General features: G+C 40.0%; 1 protein-coding gene across 2 annotated transcripts in view; it reads right to left on the bottom strand.

Annotated features, from left to right (window-relative positions):
• MSRA (methionine sulfoxide reductase A) overlaps positions 1–22,623 on the bottom strand; it is a 455,527-nt gene extending 432,904 nt beyond the window's left edge. The window contains exon 1 of one of the 2 annotated variants that reach the window (XM_030312697.1): positions 22,117–22,623. In XM_030312697.1, the coding sequence (XP_030168557.1) occupies positions 22,117–22,252 (136 nt within the window). In that variant the 5' untranslated portion in view covers positions 22,253–22,623. The remainder of the gene's footprint in view (positions 1–22,116) is intronic. The other variant, XM_030312698.1, reaches the window with a different exon arrangement.
• Between the last annotated feature and the right edge of the window lie 696 nt (positions 22,624–23,319).

The raw sequence follows: 23,319 nt of genomic DNA, 5'->3' as shown, positions 1-23,319 counted from the left end.
CAAAACCTGCACACAAATTCATAGCATATTTATTCATAATAGTCAAAAATTGGGAATAATCCAGATGTCTTTCAATGGGTGAATGGCTAAACAAAGTGTGGTAGAGCCATACCATGGAATACTACTCTGCAATTAAAGGGAACAAAGAATTAACATATATGACACTTTCAGTGACTCTCCCGGGAATTACGTTGATTGAGAAAAGCTAATCCCAAAAGGTTACATGCTGTATGATTCCATTTATATAACAATGATGTGACAAAATTACAGAAATGGAGAAGAGACTGGCGGTTGTCAGGTGTTAGGGATCAGCTGAGAGTGGGGAAGGAGGTGGGGCATGGTGATAAGAGGGCAACACAGGGGATCCTTGTGGTGATAGAACTGTCCCATACGTTGGCTCTATCACCATCTATATCCTGGATGTGATGTACCACAGATTTGCAAGATCCCCCACTGGGGAAACTGATTGAAGGGTATTATTTTTTTTACAGCTGCAAGTAAATCTACAATGACCTCAAAATAAGAAATTTAATTTTAAAAATTTTTAAACAGGCTGAAGGCCTCTAGCCACACTCAAGAATAAGATGTAAACTTCTCAAGAGACTAGAGGCTTCAAGGAATCCCTAGCAGACAGAAAGGTGTGGTTGAGATGAGCAAGAGGAAAAGACAGACCAAGACAGGAGTGTAGTGCCATGAAAGTTCCGTGACCATGGGTGGTAGCTAGGAACAGCCTGCCAGGATTTGGCAGAGATGTGGAAGTGGGCACAGCTTGGCCGGTGAATCCCTACGTGCTCCTTCTTCCCTTCTCCAGCCAATGTTTAGGTGAGTGTTTGGTATAGAGAAACAGGGAAGGGCCCCAGGTAACTGATGATATCCAGGACAAATTGGGGACCAGACAAGCTCTGAAGGCCAGCTGCTGTCCTCAGCTGTGCCCACCCCTGTTCTCCCTGAGAACAATAAGGAACACAAGAACCCACAGCTGCTCAGTCCCTGTTCCAGGACCAGCTGCCCATGGCTGAGAGTCTAGAAAAGATGAGTTCACAGTCGGGAACAACTAGAAATATGTGGACTGCCAAGTTGGAGAAAGACCAGAATAAGAAGCTTTCCAGCTTGGAGGGCTTCACAACTAAACTTTAGAAGAGTGATTAATATCTTCACATATGTAAAAGATGGTATTGCATTCATGAAACAACAGGACCTTCATTTTTATAAAACAGACTCAAGAGGAGACCTGAAAAATGAAGGAATGGAATTGTGGCCATTAAGAACTTCATAGAATGGCTCCAGAGCAGAATGAAAAAAACAGCAAAATCAGTCAGCTAAGAGATCGAGACTAAGGAATTCTTCCAGAATGTAAGATGAAAGGATAAAGAGATAGAAAGTTTAAAAGAATCAGAGAAAATAGCTCTAGACTTACCACTATCTAACAAACAGATGTTTATAAAGGAGAATTGGAGACAATGCAGAGGAGCCAATGGTTAAGGAAATAATATCTAAGAATTTCTTAGAACTGAAAAAAAAAAAAGGACATAAACTTCAGAATGAAAGGGTTACCATATGCTAAGCTGTATAATAATTTTTAGAAACTTAAAACATAGAAAAGAATCCCAAAAGTTATCAGAGAAGAAAAATATTATTAACAATCAAAAATCTGATTGATTTAGAGACACCTGGGTGGCTCAGTCGGTAGGGCGTCCAACACTCAATTACAGCTCAGGTCATTATCTCATGCTTCGTGGGATCAAGCCCCACGTCAGGCTCTGTGCTAAAAGCACAGAGCCTGCTTGGGATTCTCTCTCTCCCTCTCTCTCTGCCCCTCCACCCCCCAAAATAAATAAATAAAATTTTTTTAATGTTTATTTATTTTTGAGAGAGAGAGAAAGAGCACGAGCAGAGGAGGGACAGAGAGAGAAACAGACACACAGAATCCAAAGCAGGCTTCAGGCTCTGAGCTGTCAGCACAGAGCCTGACACGGGGCTCGAACCCACAAACCACAGATCATGACCCAAGCCAAAGTCAGATGCTCAACTGACTGAGCCACCCAGGTGCCCCAATATATAATATTTTTTTAAAAAAGAATCTGATTTAAAGCATAATTCTTTCTCATCAACCTCTCTGGAAACAGGAACCTCTAGTGCTGAAAAACAAACCAGAACAAAACAAAAACAGGGCTTTTAATGGAGATTTCTGGATCTAGCCAAATTAGCATTCAAATGTGAAGGTGAAATAAAGGAATTTTTCAGACGTACAAACTTTCAGGCAGAAAATTTACCACCCTAGATCCTCTCTTAAAGAGATTAACACAAACTATATTTTACAAAAAGAAAAATGCTATAAAGTATTAAAAAAAATGAGCAAATTCTGTTGTATCTTCTTTATGATACTTAATATTGTATTATATTTACTTTATATCTTTTACTAATTTGCCACTTTTTACGTAAATGGATGTTTCTGTTGAAAAGTTATTCACAATAATCAAATATGCCATTCACAGGAGTTTGGGAGCGGGGGTAGACTGGAGAGAAATAAAACTGTTACAACAGATTTAAAATACTAAAGGACTCTGGGGCACCTGGGTGGCTCAGTCTGTTAAGTGTCCGACTTTGGCTCAGGTCATGATCTCCCGGTTCTTGAGTTCAAGCCCCACATCGGGCTCTCTGCTGTCAGTGTACTGTTTCAGCTCCTCTGTCACCTTCTCCTTCTGCCCCTCCCTCACTTGTGCTCTCTCTCACTCTCTCAAAATAAATAAACACTAAATAAATAAATAAAATACTGAAGGACTCTTAGATCATGGTTGGTTTCCTTTGATCCACATGGAATCCAATTGGAACACATTCTATGTGTTCTATGTGTCAGTTGGAACACATTCTATACAGACAGTATGTAGGGCTGTTATTAGTATTTCTGGACAATTGGTTCATTCACTCAACATTTATTACATCTAGTATTCACAAAAGTCTACCTTATACCCTGACAAGAACACAAAGATAAATAAAATCTAGATTCAGCTCTTGAGGGGTTCATAATTTAGTGGCAGTGATAGACATGAGCACATGTAATTATGATGCAAAATATAAGTATTAGGAGAAGATATAAATAAAACACAAGATTGCAGAGGTAGTAATGATTAATTTTGGACTCAGGATCATGTAAAATTAGTTCATGGGTTGATAAGTAAACTCTAATAATTCCCAATGAAATCACTTCTCTACTGTCAAGATAAGTATACTATACTATTAATGATTTCTTTTATATTTTTTTTAATTTTTTTATTTTTTACAGAGAGGCAGAGGGAGAGAGAGAGAACACCAAGTAAGGGAGAGGGGCAGAGGGGGAGAGAGAGAAAACCCTAAGCAGGCTCCACACTCAGTGTAGAGTTCAATGCAGGGCTCAATCCCACGACCTTGGGATCATGATGGGGGCTGAAATCAAGAGTCAGTCATCCAACTGACTGAACCACCCAGGTGCCCCTATTATTAATGATTTCTAATCAGAAAGGGAAACCAAATGTTGCAAAATGTTACACCCACCCTGCCAAAGCAAAGCAGAGAGTTTCACAACAATCCAATAACTTTGGTGCCTGTTCATACTAACAGTGAGGATTATTCAGATAACGTGGGGGTTTTGTCATTGTTTTTATTATATTGTTACATCATTGTTGTTACATGACATTTTGCCATAATGAACTAGATTGACTACTGGTATAACTTAAAATTCATCAGGTTTAAGAGTCCTTTATCATCTTAAATTAAAAGATAAATTAAAATTTTCCCCTAATGCAGCACTGCTATTAAAAAACAAAAACAGGCTACAGGTCAAATTTAGCCCACAGGCCTATTTGGCCAACCTCTGGTTTATAGCAAAGGTGCTAAAACTTTTTAGTCCAGTTCATCGAATGTAATTGGGTCATAACTCTAGATGCAAATTGACCTTTAAGTTCTCAGAACAAACAATACCATAACTGGCTGCCAAGCTGTACCTAGTGCAATCCAAAGGCACTGGCAAGCATCAAAGACTCATAGGATGTTTATACTTTATGGATAAGATACTCATCATCTGCCTGCCTGAACCTCTGATTCCCCCCAAAGCATGCATCATCACAGAAGCTACATTCTTTTCATTCTCCATTCTGATCCAAACTCCTTACTTCGGATGACTTCAAGGCATTGCATAACCTAACACAAACTTTATCTCCTTTGGCTAGATTTTACAAGGAAAGTATTCGTAAGTTATTACCATACATATACCACATACCATGATTACTAAACATATCTATTGTACTACTGGAGCCAAATATTTAATAACTGACATAGAGGTCACCTTTATTTTGTTTTATTCTAATAAACTATAGTACATACATACTATGGGATAGTATGCAGCCATTAAAAAAAAACATATAAACCTTCAGCAAACTAGGGATAGAGGGGAACTTCCTCCACCTGATAAAAGAATATGTACAAAAAACCTGCAGCTAACATAATTAATGATGAGAAACTTGATGCTTTTCCACTAAGATCAGAACAAGGCAAGGATGTACCCTCTCACTACTCCTATTCAACATCATACTAGAAGTACTAGCTAATGCAATAAGAAAAGGAAAAACATGATATACATATGGGGAAGAAAGAAATAAAACTGTCTTTGTTCGGGGCACCTGGGTGGCTCAGTCGGTTAAGCGTCCGACTTCGGCTCAGGTCATGATCTCACAGTCCGTGAGTTCAAGCCCCGCGTTGGGCTCTGTGCTGACAGCTCAGAGCCTGGAGCCTGCTTCCGATTCTGTGTCTCCCTCTCTCTCTGCCCCTCTCCTGCTCATGCTCTGTCTCTCTCTGTCTCAAAAATAAATAAAAAACATTAAAAAATTTAAAAAAACAAAAACAAAAAACTGTCTTTGTTCACAGAGGACAGGACTGTCTATGTAGAAAACCCCAAAGAATCAATAAATAAACAAAAAAATTCCTAGAACTAAAGTGATTACAGGAAGATTACAGGATACAAGGTTAATATACAAAAATTAACTCTATCTTACATGCCAGTGATGACCAACTGGAATTTGAAATTTTAAAAAATACATACCATTTACATTAGCACCAAAAGAAATTAAATATTGAGGTATAAATCTAACCAAATATGCAGAAGATCTATATGAGGAAAACTATAAAATTCTCATGAAAGAAATTAAAGAGTATCTAAATAAATGGAGAATTACTCCATGCACATGAGTAAAAAGACTCAATATTGTCAAGATGTTAGGTCTTCTCAACTTGATCTATAGATTCCACACAATCCCAATCAAAATCCCATTAAGTTATTTTGTGGATATTGATAAGCTGATATTAAGGTTTATATTTAGAGTGGGAAAAAAGGCCAGAGTTGCCAATGCAATTGAGAACAAAGTTGGATGACTGAAACTACCCAACTTCAAGATTTATTATAAAGCTACCATAATTGAGACAGTGTAGTATTGGTTAAAAAAAAAATAGACAAATGGACCAATGGAAATAAGTAGGGAGCCCAGAAACAGACACATACAAATATAGTTAACTAATCTTTGACAAAGGAGCAAAAGCCATGCAATGGAGAAAAATAGCCTTTTAACAAATGGTGCTGGAACAATCAGACATTCACATGCAAAAGAAAAAAAAATCTAGACCCAGATCTTAATCTTGCACAAAAACTAACTCAAACTTTTAAAGATAAACCCATAAAACTTCTACAAAGTACCACAGGAGAAAATTTAGGTGACCTTAGGTTTGGCAATGGCTTTTTAGATACTACCTCAAAGTGCAATCCATAAAAGAAAAAACCGGTAACTTGAACTTCATTACAATTAAAAACGTCTGTTCTGCAAAAGACACTGTAAAGAGCATATAAGAAGACAAGCCACAGACTGGGAAAAAATATTTATAAAAGACATCTGATAAAGGACTGCTATCCCAAATACACAAAGGACTCTTAAAATTCAACAAGGGGCACCTGGGTGACTCAGTGGGTTAATTGTCTAACTCTTGATTTCAGCTCAGGTCATGATCTGATGGTCATGAGACCGAGCCCCATGTTGGGCTCCACACCAGGAATTGGAGCGTGCTTAAGATTCTCTCTCTCTCCCTCTCTCTCTCTCTCTCTCTCTCTCTCTCTCTCTGAACAATAAAAAATAAATACTTTAAAAACCTCAACAAGAAAAAAAAATCCAATTTAAAAATGGACAGGGGTGCCTGGGTGGCTCAGTCAGTTAAGCGTCCGACTTCAGTTCAGTTCATGATCTCGCAGTCCTGAGTTCGAGCCCCACATTGGGCTCTGTGCTGACAGCTCAGAGCCTAGATAGAGCCTGGAGCCTGCTTCGGATTCTGTGATGCCCTCTCTCTCTGACACTCCCCCACTCATGCTCTGTCTCTCTCTCGCAAAAAATAAATAAATGTTAAAAGAAATGTTTTGGGGCGCCTGGGTGGCTTAGTCAGTTAAGTGACCAACTTCAGCTCAGGTCAGGATCTCATGGTTCATGGGTTCAAGCCCATGTCGGGCTCTGTGCTGAATGCTTGCTCAGAGCCTGGAGGCTGCTTCAGATTCTGGGTCTCCTTCTCTCTCTGCTCCTCCCTTGCTTGTGCTCTGTCTCACTCTGTCTCTCAAAAATAAAAAAATGTAAAAAAAAAAAAAAAAAAAAATTTGTAACAACAAGATAGAACTATATACCTACTAGAAAGGCTAAAATCCAAAACACTGACAGCACCAAATGCTGACAAGGATGTAAAGCAACAGGAGCTCCCATTCACTGTTGGTAAGAATGCAAAATGGTACAACCACTTTGGAATAGTTTGGCAGTTTCTTATAAGATGAAACATACTCATACCACATGATCCAACAATCATGGCTCTTGATATTTACCCAAAGTTAAAAGCATGTCTACACAAAACTGGTACAAGAATGTTTATAATAGCTTTATTAATAATTACCAAAACTTGGAAGCAACCAAGTTATTCTTCAATAGGTGAATGGTTAAACAAACTGTTGTACACCCATGCAATTGAATATTATTCAGCACTGAAAAGAAATGAGCTATCCAGATATGGAGGGACCCTAAATGCATACTGCTAAGTGAAAGAAGCGAATTTGAAAAGGATACATACTGTATAATCCCATTCCATATACATACTGTATATGACATTCTTGAGAAAGCAAAACTATGAAGACACTAAAAAGATAAGTGGCTGTTAGGGGCTCAGGAGGGAGGAAGAGATAAACAGGCAGAACACTGGGGACTTTTAGAGCAGTGAAACTATTCTGTAAGATACTATAACTGTTGCAAACACACATTACAGATTTCTCAAAACCCATAGAATGTACAAGAAAATGAGGGGCGCCTGGGTGGCGCAGTCGGTTAAGCGTCCGACTTCAGCCAGGTCACGATCTCGCGGTCCGTGAGTTCGAGCCCCGCATCGGGCTCTGGGCTGATGGCTCGGAGCCTGGAGCCTGCTTCCGATTCTGTGTCTCCCTCTCTCTCTGCCCCTCCCCCGTTCATGCTCTGTCTCTCTCTGTCCCAAAAATAAATAAACGTTGAAAAAAAAAAAAAAAAAAAGAAAATGAATACTGATGTAAAGTATGGACTTTGGTTATCTATACTGGCTCATTGATTACAACAAATGTGCCGTACTAATACCAAAAGTTAACAACAGGGTAAACCTAGAGAGTAGGGCACGTGTACTTCCCACTCAATTTTCCTATAAACCTAAAACTGCTCAAAAAAATAAAGTATATTAATTTTTTTAAAGAATATTTTAAGATAGGGGCGCCTGGGTGGCGCAGTCGGTTAAGCGTCCGACTTCAGCCAGGTCACGATCTCGCGGTCCGGGAGTTCGAGCCCCGCGTCAGGCTCTGGGCGGATGGCTCGGAGCCTGGAGCCTGTTTCCGATTCTGTGTCTCCCTCTCTCTCTGCCCCTCCCCCGTTCATGCTCTGTCTCTCTCTGTCCCAAAAATAAAATAAAAACGTTGAAAAAAAAATTTAAAAAAAAAAGAATATTTTAAGATATATCAGCTACTTGGAGATATTTCCATGATGTACTAATAAGTGAGAAGAATAAGATGCAGACTATAAGCTGATCCATTTTTATAATCACACCAACATTTTGGACACTGGTTACTTGGGAAGTTGGGAGAAGAGAATGAAAATGATTAAAAACTTACTGACAGGGGCACCTGGGTGAGCGTCCCAACTTCGGCTCAGGTCATGATCTCACAGTTTGTGGGCTCCAGCCCCCCGTTGGGCTCTGTGCTGACAGCTCAGAGCCTGGAGCCTCCTTTGGGTTCTGTGTCTCATTCTCTCTCTGCCCCTCCCCTACTTGTGCTCTGTCTCTCTGTGTCTCTCAAAATTAAATAAATGTTAAAAAAAAAAATTAAAAAGAAAAAACTCACTGACAGATCAAACATTGAGCAAAACTATAAATAAAAATCTGAGATTGAAGTAATAAAAAAGCCCCTGAAGCAAGGAGAAGCCATCTCAGCATAGATTGGGTAGGACCAGCCCACTCTGGAGCAGTGAGAAGAACCTGGTACCAGACCCACTGGCTGGAGAAACCAGAGACAGAACAAAGACCACTTGTTTCCTTATTAATTAGTTTAATATAACCATATGGAGATAACCATAGAGAATCCTCATTTTTTAAATCCTATCAATTTTGTTTGTCAACCATCCTATTAGTTCCAAAGCAAACATATACATAAAATGAAGCCTAGATTTCAGCTCTTTAACGAATCCCCTTAGCCCGGAAAAAAAAAATTGTCTGGTTTTTAATGAACCAAAATAGTTCAGGCTTAGGTTCCAGCATTATATTAATAGAAATCCCTTGGTTCATATCTTGCCCCTGGAAATGCATATTTAAATTTATGCAGCTTATTCCTTAGATCGGGCGTGCATTGCCCCGTAAGTACTGCGGCAGAGAGCGACCTAATCTTATTCGTCCAACTCCTAATTTTCACCAGAAAATAATTACTCCCTTTTATTCCACTTAACAAAATAAATCCACAGAGCTTCGTAGTATCAGCCTAATCCTGAAGAAGAAGAAGAAATGTTTTTGGTTTTTGAGGGTTTTTTCAGTTTCTTAAAATAAAAAGTTATCTGCAAGGGGCTCCTCAGCCCTCCTTTTACATGCAGAGGCAGCTGGGTGCAGTTTCTACTCTTGGAGGTCTGCGGTCTCCCAGCAACCTGGCTCCGGTTGTCAGGGAGAGACCCCGCCTGAGCCCGGGCTGTTATCAGGCCCGCTGCAGTCCTCGGTGGGGGGAGTCGGGAGCTCTGTGCAGTGCTTCTTCATGCCAGTGCACACGTCTCGGTGTGCAAGGAATGCTAAGTGGTTAGCTAGGAACTCTGGGGACCAGCAGGAGTTGCTGCAGAGGGCTTACTGCTAGATGACGTAGCTCCTTATGAATTGGCTCTCAAAAAGAGATAAGGAAATGGAGGTTTTCGGCAATGCAGTGTTTTCTCCGGGGCTCTATTTGACAGCTGGCTACTCCATTCTGCAAACCCTAACGTGGTTTTCTTTTCATCTGCTAACTACAGTACATTCAGGATTTTTTCACTTTAGCTTTCATTTTCTCCAGCTGGAAAGTTATGCATTCCCTCACAGTATTTCATTTTCATGACTCTTGCCTTTTGGGTAAAATCTGTTAAAATATCTTTTTTATTTTTTTAGTTGGCCAAAGAGTAAGTTTTGGTCTCATGTGAACAATGCTTTTTAATTCTTCACAGTGCATTTGACCTAAGCAAAGTATAAATTACCTAACCGTAAACTACTAATAAAAATAATCAAAGGTAAAATAGGAAAAAGTTACAGAAGAAAATTCAACACTAATGTTATTACTTTACCATGGTAACATGGTGAAAAGAATTCATTTTCTATATATGCTCGGGGAAGACATTCAATGTTTCTAAATGTTATTCTTCATTTTATAAAAACGTAATGATAATACATTCATTGGAACATACTGTAACTCTGCATTTCTTCCAGTTTCACTATTACCAATCTTTCTTATATTATAATGCAAATTTAATACACTTACTCAACAACAAGCTAGTAGATTAGAAATATACCCTGCTGAGAAACACTGCAGATATGCTCATACTAAGGAATCATGTCTTTCTTTATGAAGGACAATAACCTTATTTGACCTCTCATGAAAGACTCAGCTTACAGAAGAGATCCCAGCTAACCCAGAGGATATGGTGGTCTTTGGTCAAGGTAAAATCAAGCATTTGCAATTGTTAAAAAAATAAGACATTTGGCTCAAAATGGAGTCGCTTATGCAAAGCCCCACACCACCAATCCAAGACTTAACCTACAGTTATGGCTGTCCCAGAAATGAAATCTTAAACCAGTCAATCAGGAATTGCCTGATCAGCACTAGTTAACTAGTTTGCCATTGCCTAGAGGAACATATCCTTGCAATAACCAACCCGCTCTTTTCCCTAGTATAACTTCCTTGTTCCCATTTCCTTCGCCTGTAAAAGCCCTTCATTTGTGTACAAGCTCCTTGGAGCTCCTTTCTATCTGCTAGGTCAGATGCTGCCCAACTTGAGTGAACTTTTGCTCAAATAAACTCTTAAAAAAATTAATATGTCTCAGTTTATCTTCTAACAGGATCATGAATCAAAGTAGTCAAGTATCTCATCAAATGGGAAGAACATTTTGATAGGACATCCGGGGGAAAGATACCAGAAAACCAAGCAGCTTAGCCACTGTAATCTAAGCAAGACCTCTGGCCACGCCAGCAGGGCACCATAAGCAGACTAAGAGTTCAGGAACCACCAGGGAGAAAAATAGCAATCACTGAGCTCCACATATATTACATGAACTCAACTTTCACCTCCCTAGGGAGACACAGTGGAATGAAAGTGCAAAACAAGGCCCCAAAGCCCTAGTTCCACCACAAACTCCAAGAACAATTGAAGATGAAACTGCTCCCAAAAGGCAACATGGAAGGGGAAGAAGTGAGTTGAGCCTTGAAAGACCCAGGAAGATTTAGATGGGCTGTGGGGAAGAAAGCAAACGTCCTGGAAGAAAGGAACTAAGAGGAGAGTCAGCTGAGGGTGTGGGGCGGGGGCGGTGCGGAGCTCAGGAACACTGAGGTTAACAAGTTACAGGAAGTTTCTAACTCCAGGATGAAAAGTGTCATCACGTTAGCTAGGACGCAACAGAAATTACTCAAATCAGATGGCTGCAAGCTATCAGTAGAAGGGAGGAGAGGGAAAAGACAAAAGCAAGGAAGGAATGTGTTCCGTTTTTTGAAAATCAGCAGTTCCTGCCAAGGAGATGCCCAGATACGCGTTTGCCCAATTGCTCCTCACGTGAGCCAGCTTGAGTGGGTTGGAGCTAATGACCTGTGCAGAAGCCCCTGAGTTATCCTGAAGTTACCTTTTAGTTCATTATACTACTAAGACCTCCTCCTGTGGGTGGAGTTTCATGCCATTTTTTGAACATACATTGTATGCACTACCATACTGACATGCTAGGCATGTGCAATCGAACCGAAGTGCCTAATTAATAAAATATGTGTAAGTTCCTTATGTATATGTTAGCTCCCTGCCCCCATTCCCAATACACCAAATAAAAGCTTCCTGTGCTAACCCCATGGGGAGAAAGTACTTTGAAAGCTATGACTCTGTCTCCTTACTTATAACAATAAAAAGTTCTCTGCTTTCAACACTTCTTTGGGTTGTGTTCAACTTGATGCAGCCAAAGAGCAACTGAACTTGCCTTGAGTTCAGTGACAATCGCACCGATCACATAGTCACTGTTATTTCCTACCCAGTGGTAGTATGAAATTTGAGGTTTAAACAGATGTCTAATAGCAGTGCTCACAGTAAACTGAGAAGGATAAAGGCAGAGACCAAGGAAAGTGTGATGGTTATTTTATGTGTCAACTTGACCTGGCTAAGGGATACCCAGATGATGAGTAAAATCTTCTTTATGGGTGTGTCTGATGCTCTCAAACTGGGAATTTATGATGGAAAAGAGACGAAAGAATAGGATAGAGGCCCCACGACTTTCACTCATCATGCATTTACACTCTGAACCCATCTTTTGCAGAATTCAGTCTCTCATACTTCATCAGAGTTCGAAGATTTTGGCTGGCACAAGATGACAGGGTCGGCCAGCTGCTGTGGCATGGGAAGGGATCCGGCCATCTGCCGGGTTGGCAGGACACTGGGGTCTATGAAGGGGCAGACCAAGCCTAGCAAAGAGACCTCCACTCTGGTCCTTGCTGAAGGCCTGGAGGCCTCTGGCACTCTTGGGGCCCATGTCACAAACTGATGTCTCCTCACCCAACTAGCTCCCCATTCCTTGCCTCAGCTGTCCTCACTCTCCTCCCCTCCCCAGAGCATCTTTCCCAACCATTGCTGCAGATTCCTAACAAATCCCAGCTTAGAGATTTAAAGATGAGGGGGCTCCTCATCATTTATCCTGGCAAGTAGAAGAGTTTACTACTGGTCACAGGAATGATTGGTAAGACAGTCTGAAATCAGCCCAAGTCTATCACCGCTAGTGAAAAAATTATTTAGGGTATATACCGCAGGGACAAAAGATCAGCTATGTTAGCTTCTCTGTGTCATCCTAGTCACACAATGTTCACACAAAAAGACCACCTTTAGCCAACATTAACCATACTTTACCTGATATCCATACACCATAACTGAGTGCCTGATGTGGGTAGTGTCCTCTGTGAACCGTTACAGACTAAGGAATAAAACAGGATCAACCATGGCCAGTGCTTCCCTTTAAGGAGTGAAACATGGCTCCTCCCTCTGGACAGCCTTTTTTTTTTTTTTTTTAAAGTTTATTTTTGAGTGAGAGCGAGAGAGAGTGGGGAAGGGGCACAGAGAGAAGGGGACAGAGGATCTGAAGCGGGCTCTGCACTGACAATAGAGAGCCCGCTATGGGACTTGAACCCACAAACTGCAAGACCATGACCTGAGCCAAAGTTGGACACTTAACCAACTGAGCCACCCAAGCACCCCAGAACAGCCATCTTTCGAGGTAGCTCTCCCTCATATGAGGAGAAAAGATATTGATTTAACAACCTGGGTAGTAGAACAATATCTAAGTAACAATGTAAAATCCAAGAGGAGGATTCATGAAATAGTGCATAATTATCTGTCCAGAAGAAAAGAAAGGGATCACTTAGGTTGTAAAGAAAAGGGAACCAGGGCAAGTTTTGAGGAAGAGGTAGCATAAGGATATATGGAAAACAATATTTCACCTGGGCAAGCATTTAACAAACATTTAATGAATGGCTAAATGAAAACACTGGTATATGAAACCCACTTGGGTAGAATCACATGAGCAGCTCGAAAGACAAAACACTGAAACACATGTTAGCCAGAGGCAGGGTGGGAAGAAAGGCTGGGACAGTAAGGATCAGATCAGGAGAGGTATGGAATACCCTTATGCCAGGGACTTCAGGGAAACACTGAGGGTTCTGAAACAGAGGGTAAAATAAAGAGCTGTAGACAAGATGCAAAGAGGAGAAATAATAGCTCTGTGTCCTACAATTTAGAAATTAATCACACATTGGGGAAAATTTTTCTAAAAGGAAAATTGTTTTCTATCATTTTCTTTTAAAAGTCTATGTACATCACTCAAAATAAAAGAAATACACATAATGCCTTCTACATAATAGTGGAAGGAATTTGTCCCCAAAGATCTTTTCTTTGTATAAATGATGCCACCACAATTGATGCTTCAATAAAAATGAATATTTATGAAATGTAAAATGACTTGGATTAACTTATTCCAATTTCACCCTCTAAATTTAGATTTTTAAATCACGCCAAAATGTAGATTTTGATTACAAAAGCAAGTTGGGAAGGAAAAGAAAAAAAAAAAAAAAGACTTACTTGACAAGAAAAAGAGAGCAAAATTTAAAAAACAGAATTTGAAATAGGGATGACAAAAGATGACAGAAAGGTGGTCAATTAAACTAAAAACCGCAGAAAAGGATCATCCTCATAGCAGAGTTCTTTAACTCAATAATGCAGTCACTTATCAAGAATCAAGTTACACGAAAGCCTGAAGGAAAATCTCCCACTTGTGTGTCCCATCCATCTTCAGCTCACTGCACAGCCCTCTCCCCAGCTTTTACTTTCTTAGCTATCCTTTCAAAGTTTCTTTGTGCATACATCTTATTATTTTCCTCCCTGTTCACACAAAAATTAGCATACCATACAACACTGTTCTGACCTTGCTTTTCTCACTTAACGCTATATCTTGGCAATCGCTCCACACCCATTCATATAGATTTTCCACGTTCTTTTTTACAGCTGCATATTCCATTGTGAAGACGAACCACAATTTATTTAACTAGCCCCTATTGATGGGCATTTGGGTTGTTTCCAATCTTTGGCTACTGCAAACAAAGCTGCAGTGAATAACCTGGTATAGTCATCATTTGGCATGCGTGCAAGTGTATCTGTAGGATAAATTCCCAGAATTGAATTCCTGGGTCAAAAGGTATATGCATTTAAATTTTTTACAGATATTGCCAAATTGCCTTCTGTAAGAGTTGAGCCAATTTACACTCTCGCCAGCAATGTACAAGAGTGCCTTTTTCCTTAAGGATTTACCAACAGAGTGTACCATCAAAGTTCTGGATTTTTGCCAATCTGAAAAATGAAAAATGGTGTTTGCATTCTCCTCATTATGAGAGAAGTTGCTCACTCTTTTATATGTTTAAGAGCCAATTGTACCTCCTTTTCTATAAACTATCTTTTCATAACCTCTGCCTATTTTTATAATGGATGTTGGTGTTTTCTTATTAATTTCTAGGAGCTTCTTACATATTAGGGAGAATAGTCCTTCTCTTATAAGTTGCAAATATTTACCTCAGTCTTTCTTTTGAATTTGTTTACGGTAATTTTTGCCATGAGAAGATTTTTATTTTGATGTGATCTAACTTATCAATTTCTTAAGTCTTCTGATTTTCAAGTCATAGTTAGAAAGGCTTTCCTTACCCCAAGATTATAAAGGAATTTTATAGGAATTCTCCTTTTCTAACATTTACTTGTTTCATTTCTTTTTAAATTTTTATTTATTTTTGAGACAGAAAGAGACAGAGCATGAGCAGGGGAGGGGCAGAGAGAGAGGGAGACACAGAATCTGAAGCAGGCTCCAGGCTCTGAGCTGTCAGCACAGAGCCCAACACAGGGCTCGAACTCACAGACTGTGAGATCATGACCTAAGCTGAAGTCGGACACTTACCAACTGAGCCACCCAGGCACCCCTGTTTAATTTTTACATGTAACTAAATGGAGAAACAGTAGAGTAGATAACATCACAAACTCTAGAGCCAAACCGCCCACATTCTTGTTCCAGATCCACCATTTATTAGCTATGTGACCTGGGATGAGTCACCTATCTCTATGGGCCTGTTTCCAGATCAACAAATGAGGATAATAATAATTACCACATGGTGGGGGGAGGGGGGTTGTTGTGAGGATTAAATGTCTTGGTAAAAGTAATTACTAGAGTGTCTGACATACAGTAAGCACTCAATAAGCATGAGCTATTATCAAACATCTCTTTAAAACTTATCCTGGTTTAAGATGTGAAATACAGATCCAACTTTCTTCTTCCATATGGCTACCCAGTTGTCCCATAGCCATTTTTTGAATATTCCATCTTTTTCCCACTGATTTAAGATATCTCCTTTATGATATACTACATCCCCATAGGTATTTAAGAATTTCTCATCTTTCTATTCTGCTCCATTGACCTATCTATTCATGGACAAGTATCACACTGATTTAATTATTGAACTTTACTTTTACTATATGGTAGGGCTAGTTGCCCCTCTTTGCTCTTCTTTAACAGTTACTGTAACTCTTCCTGTTTATTTTTCCCTATGAATTTTTATTAATTTTTTTAAGTAGGCTTCACACCGAGCACAGAACCCCCACACTGGGCTTGAACTCCGGACCCTCAGCTCTTGCTACGTTTATTCATAAATTTTAACTTTTTTGGTTGCTATTATAAATGGAGTGTTTTCTTCCATATATTTTCTAACAAGTTGTTTACACAGAGTAAAACTCTTGGTTGTTGTCTAGTATATATCCTGATACCATACTATTAATTCTCTTAGATTTTCCAGGTATATAATCTCATCATCTGCAAGTTAGTGTCCGTTTTACCTTTTCTTTTCCAATTTGTACATTTATAATTGCCTTCTCCTATATAAATGCATTAGCTACCACTTACAAAACAATGCTAAATAATAACAACAATCACCCAGAGTAGGCCTAGTCATGCTTTAACCCACTTTAGGCAGCCTTGGAAAAGTTGCACAGTAAAGAAGTTTGAAGATGTGAATCTCACCTATCAGGCCACAGTAGTAGCCTATAAAAAGATGAAAATTTTCTCAACTTCAAAAAAAATTACAATAATCCAATTAAAAATTGGGTACAAGACATGAACAGACTTTTCTCCAAAGAAGGCATACAGATGGCAACAGACACATGGAAAAATGCTCAACATCACTCATCAGGGAAATGCAAAGCAAAATTGCAATGAGGTATCACCTCACATCTGTTAGAATGGCTAAAAGCAAAAACGCAAGAAACAAGTGTTGGTGAGGATGTGGTGAAAAAGGAACCCTCAAGTACTGTTGATAGAAATGCAAACTGGTACAGCTACTAGAGAAAACAGTATGGAGATCCCTCAAAAAATTAAAAATAGAATTACCATATTATCCAGTAATTCTACTACTAGGTATTTATCCAAAGAAAACAAAACACTAATTCAAAAAGATATATGCAGTCCTCTGTTTATTGCAGCATTATTTATAATAGCCAAATTATGGAACCAATCCAAGTATCCATCAATAGGTGAATGGATAAAGAGGATGTGGTTTTATATATATATATACACATATACACAACGGAATAGTATTCAACCACAAAAAAGAATGAGATCAAGGCACCTGGGTGGCTCAGTTGGTTAAGCATCTGACTTGTGATTTCAGCTTAGGTCACAATCTCAGGGTTTGTGGGATCAAGTCCCACATCAGACTCCATGCTGACAGCACAGGGCCTGCTTCGGATTCTCTCTCCCCCCATCCTCTCTGCCCCTCCCCCACTCATATTCTCTCTCTCTCTCTCTCTCTCTCTCTCTCTCAAAATAAATAAACTTTAAAAAAAAGAAAATTTAAAAAATGAATGAGATCTTGCCATTTGCAACAACATGGATGGATCTAGAGAGTATAGTGCTAAGTGAAGTAAGTCAAGGAAAGGTAAATACCATATGATTTCACTAATATGTGGAATTTAAGAAACAAAACAAAGAAAATAAGAGACAAATCAAAACACAGAGTCTTAAATATAAAGAACAAACTGATGGTTACCAGAGAGAAGGTGGGCGGGGGAGATAAAATAGGTGAAGGCAATTAAGATGAGCGCAGAGTGAAGTACTAAATTATTGAATCACTATACTGTACACCTGAAACTAATATAATACTAGATGTTAACTGCACTAGAATTAAAATAAATTTTAAATAAAAAATTTTTAAACATGAAAATTTTCTTAACACAAAAAGTTAAGATTAAAGCTAAGATAGGGATGCCTGGGTGGCTCAGTTGGGTGGCTCAGTTGGTTAAGCATCTGACTTCAGCTCAGGTCATAATCTCACGGTCCATGAGTTTGAGCCCCGCACCAAGCTCTGTGCTGACAGCTCGGAGCCTGGAGCCTGCTTCAGAATCTGTGTCCCCCTGCGCTCTCTCTGCCCCTCCCCTGCTCGTGCTCTGTCTTGCTCTTTCTCTCAAAAATAAATAAAATGTTAAAAAAAATTTTATAGAGATTAAAGCTAACATGATAACCTTAACAACAAAAGCATTTAGTAATGGGGCATACCAGCTACTAGGCTGAGCAAGAGTGGACCATCTCCACATTTTTCCCTGATTAGGACTTCAGTGGGAATTTCTATGTTTCTTCATTAAGCATGATGTTGGCCTTTGAGCAGAAATAGATTTATTATATCATGTTATGGAAGTAGCCATCTCTGTTATTATCAAGAATAGTTGTTAAAGGTAGTCAAATGAGTTTTCAGCATCCAGATGACAGTTATATCATTTTTCTTCATAGATCAATTAAATGATGAATTATATTAATAGATTTCCTAATACTGACCCATCCTTACATTCTGGAACTAACTCCCATTGCTGGGCTCTGTTCACTCATATTTATTTAGCAGTTTTTCATCAATATTCATAAGTGGGACAGGTCTGCAGTTTTCTTTTTTTGTGCAATCTTTATCAGGTTTGGTTTTAATATTATACTTACTGCTTAAAAAGAATCTGACAATTCTTTTAGTTTAAATACTATTGGAATTACCTGCTCTTTAAATATTTAGTAGAAGTGTCAGTGTAAAACTGAACATGATGCTTTGAGAGGAGGCAACTCTGACAACTTCATTTCTGCTAGAAAAATCATTGTGTTTAGATTTCCTAAATGTTTCTGATTTCAGTTTGGGTCAGTTATATTTTCCTAAAAATTATCTATTCCATCCAAGTTTTCAAATTTATTTTCAAAGAGTTAAACAAATGGTCTCTCATGAGTCTTTAAATTTTCAATTTCTATTACTCCCCCCTTTCAGTTGTTAATTTTGTATATCTGTACTTTCTCCCTTTTTTCTTTATTAGACAGCTACAGCTCATAAATTTCATTGTCATAGTTCAACTGTTTTTCAAAGAGGCGCCTTTTGGACTACTCATATTGTTCTACTGTTTTTCTATTTATATTTAAAGTTCTTAAAAGAGGACACCATGGGCAGGTGTTCTACATCTCTTCCTCTCTCCAAAAAAAACCACAGGAATATAGTGAAGACTATAGAACAGTGTTCACCTAGTGAACACTAAGAATATAAAGGCAAGAAAGTAGAGATCACACAGGAGCTGTCAACGTTATCCTGAATGATATCGCCAAATCCCAAACATCTGATCAAAAAAACAGATTAGCAATATCTCCAATAGGCAAAACAAACCAAAAACAAAGTGCCATTAAAAAAAAAAAAAACTGGGCTTTTAGAGTAATTAATTCACTGGAAATAAGATTAGTTCTAACTATAATAAATTCACATTTTAACAACATAGGAGACACTCTGAGGTTTTAATTATAAGCCTTCCACCTCTGCCTGTCTCTAGCAATTAATTGCCCACCATTTCAGTTCAACAAGCATGAATTCCACTTTTCCCCAAAGTTCTCTGAGTATTGCTGTCTAGTCAGGCACTAAAACAGAGAGAGACTGCCTCCACATAGAAGATCAGGCAAACTGCTCACATGCCCTGCCAGCCAGCCAGTGCTGTCCAGGACCCACCACTAATCTGAACAGAGTGTGCTTCAAATGAGGCAGTCCAGGGGCGCCTGGGTGGCGCAGTCGGTTAAGCGTCCGACTTCAGCCAGGTCACGATCTCGCGGTCCGGGAGTTCGAGCCCCGCGTCAGGCTCTGGGCTGATGGCTCGGAGCCTGGAGCCTGTTTCCGATTCTGTGTCTCCCTCTCTCTCTGACCCTCCCCCGTTCATGCTCTGTCTCTCTCTGTCCCAAAAATAAATAAACGTTGAAAAAAAAAATTAAAAAAAAAAAAATGAGGCAGTCCAGTCCAAGTTTAGTTGTAACCAATCACCCAAAATAGGACAACTCATGTTTTGATCCACTACAGGTCGCCTGGGAGAAACTAAGCATTAAAGAAGTTTGAAGGATTGAATCTTAACCTTCTTGCAAAGTAGAAATCTACTATTAGGCCACAGTTTATTAAAAAAAAAAAAAGTGTTAAGTTTCCCTACAAATATCAAAAAAAGGTAGGATTAAGGCTAAGATGTAACTCTTCACACGAAAAATATTTGGTAATAGTGCACAAAGACAGAGCCTAGTATTAAGCTGAACCAAAGACACTAAATAAGACTTATCTTCTAAAATCAAAAGGTGATGCTTTTATCACAGAAATTTTGAGAGTCAGGGCACAAATAACAGACACAGAAACAACAAAGAGAAGTGAAGGGCTGTTAAACAGATTGGAGGCTGGGGCAGAGATGAATTTGACTTTCAAAACAATATTATTAAATCCATAAGCTTCAAGCTTACAGCCACCAAAACCTACCAAGGAGATAATACTATCCTGTCCATTTCTGGGGCCAATCCGAGAACCTTCAACAATCTGTCAAAGCAGGAGTTGTACAAGAAGTGGGGATTGGACCGGCTGCAATCTAAAACTGAAATATTAGGCAGGGGAAAGAGTTACAACAGCAAAGCAATAAGGACATATGCACTGCATATACATAGGCATTGTAGCCTTAGCCCTACACCCAAAAAAAGCAGTTCACTGGTCTAGATACAGAGGTATATGCATGATTATATAAAAAGACAAGATGGAAGAGCCTGGAACAGAACCAGGCCCTGAGGTTTTCTGTTAGATTTATTAGGTGGATATGACAAATAAATCATTGGCTCATTTCCATCATGTTGGTTAATCTTTTACCAAAAGTGTCATTTATGTACCAGGTAATTGATTGGGAACACTTTGGTTAAGATTAAGCAGAACTAAATTTTGGTCAAAGCTAATCTTGAACCAGTTTGGAGCTCTGAACAAGATGTTTGTGTTCATTTGTTTGTTTTTTAGATTTCTGAGAGGGCATACCAAAACACCCATAGTGTGTAAAGAGTAAGTTCAGGACAAGCTGAGGATATGCAACATTGAAAAAGCACTGCCTTTAAGTATCCATTTATGAATACTGCTTTGTAAAAAAAAATTATAATTTATTTTTAAAAATAAAATTGTAAAAAAAATTGTAAATTGTAAAAAATATTATTTTTTAAATAAAAGTTTAAAATTAATTCTCTGAGCCAAAAAACAAACAAATTTTTAGGGCTGGCTATGAGTTGGGGTTGAAGTGAGGGAAGCCTAAGAAGTAGAACTGCTAATGTAGATGTAGAAACAAGTCACACAGTGTCAGTTTCCAAACTGCCTCAAATCCAAAAAAACTCTACCTCTCCCCCTCTCATACTGATTAGTGTGTACTATACGCAGAGCCTCGCTGTGACCTCCTCCTATATATACCCAATAATTCTTTAAGGAAAAGAAAAACAGAATTCCTAAAAAATTTTAAATGCAGGGTTTATCTTGGCATTGAGCCATATGTAGAGGACTAATCACCCTTTAATCCTTCAACAACTCTTAAGACAGTGGTTTACAAACTATGACGTGTTTGTTTAAAGTACAAATTGCCAGGGCCACACTCTGAGAAGCACTGCACCAAGGTAATTCTACTTAAAGTATGGTCCCCTTCTGCAACAGAAAATGAGGCTTAAGCTTTACGAAAAGAACCTTTAGAGTAGTTTAATATTACTGGGCACCCAAGCATTTTTCTGACTTTTTTCTTCTTACTGTATTTTCCAAAAGTATTGGTATGAGATTGGAAAATGTTTAACTTTGTAAGGCACAGCTCTAAAGCGGACACCTCCGCACTACTGACTCAAACACGGGCAGACCCGCGAGGACGGGGCTAGGGGCAGCTCCCGCCAATTAGGAGAAACCAGGCAGTCATGGAGAATAACAGAAGCCCGAGGGTAATTCTTGCAACCAGTACAGTGGACTGAGATACAATTTCAAAACTGCAATTTTCATCGTTCTGTATCATTCCATTGCTTCTAGTGACAACACGGCACCATCGCTGCAAGTGGCCACTATTCCAGCGAACCATGCACAAAAGAGGAGGCACAGAAGCCGGCACTGAGGGCACACGCACCTGTGAGCAAGATCGGAAATCGGGTCAGCGCTTTTCCTACCCAAAGTTGGGAGCCACCGGGGTATTTGCACTCTAGGTGAGTTTTACCAACATACTAGATTCCATCAACGTGCTACATGCTGTTTAAGAGAGTGAGAAGCCAAACAAAGAAAGAGGACCGAAGACCCCTCCGCCCCCCCTCCCCTAGCGAAGCCTCTTCGCGCTTGCGCAGACCCCAACCTAGCTAATCCGCCCGAAGCCGGCCCTCCGCTCTCTTCCGGGAGGGCGGAGGACGCGCAGCCACAGGGCGCTGACGCGCATGCGCAGCGACGAAGACCGTGCTTTCTGCGCGTGCCTGAGTCCTTACCCGCGACGGGGATCGGCTCCTTCCGGCCCGGCAATGCCTCCTGGGGGCTGACGATCTTAGAGGCGGAGTCGCCCATTCTCGGGACAGGAAAGAGGCCGTGGAAAAGCTGGCTAGCTCTCCTGGTGGCCAAGAGCATGGGCGGGCCGCTGGCCGACGGGCGGAACGGCGCGGTCGAGAGCGGAGCGGCTGCTGCGGAGTGGGCGGCTGGCGCCCGGCAGTGGGACCGGCGTGCACTGAGCCGCGCTGCAGGCAGTGGGTCCGCCGAGGCCGCTTGCGCTGCGGGCTGTGGCCGCTGCCGACCCGGAATCAAGGTTACCTAAGGCTCTGGCCGAAGGGCTGTAACTGAGGGCGTGTTCCGCCCGGGGGTAGGGGGTGGGGTAGGCGTCTGCGGGGGGCCTGGTCCTAGGAGGCCATCAGCTAGTGTTTCTGGTTCGGCTTCGGCTTCAGTACAAACTTCCCAGGGAGAGAACACATGTACTAATTGAGATACGAAGTACGTGAAGCGGCAGAGGTCAAAAACAAATAATGCCTAGCCTTTGATTTTAAAGTTCGTTCCCTCCTTAAAAACCTTAGCAGTTGTTCAGTATGCCCAATAAGGCATAAGACGACCTACTTTACAGGCAACGAGGACGTATGTGTATTTCCACTGGAGCCATTGTAATGGTAAATTATCAAAAAGATGAGGATCCAAAATAAAAACTAAGCACAACTTTCAAAAAGCTACCGAGCTTCTACAGGGAAGATAATTCAAAATAATGTTTTATGTATATACACACATACATATACAGTGATAAGCCCATTTTGCGAGGAAGAAAATAGAGAAGCTCGGCACTAATACCACCATTAACGCAGTTTGTGTGAATTTAATGCTGCTGTTGGATCATTCTTGTTTCTCAAATCGTGGGAGATAACATTTGTTTCTTTGACAAATTTTCAACCCAAAAAATAAGGTGGGTGAAGCCAGATGGGTGACTTGGGAGTTCCATATGTGAAATTTTGGTTTCACACAAATGTTCTGCCAGAATGGGCAGATAGTCTCACGAGGGAAGGAACTTCAGATTAGCACTCACAGAAATGAGAAGGCTTTGACTTGACCTCCCCTGTGAGTGAGTTACCTTTTTGTTTTAATGTGGTCTGGACTGAAACAAGGACAGGAGAACTGGCCCTACAGTATTGTAGAATAAAGTCAGACATGTAACATTA

Source organism: Lynx canadensis, chromosome B1 (genome assembly GCF_007474595.2).
Source record: "Lynx canadensis isolate LIC74 chromosome B1, mLynCan4.pri.v2, whole genome shotgun sequence".
NCBI lineage: Eukaryota > Metazoa > Chordata > Mammalia > Carnivora > Felidae > Lynx > Lynx canadensis.
Note: the sequence above shows the minus strand (reverse complement) of the source record. Positions and strands in the feature narration are given on the sequence as shown.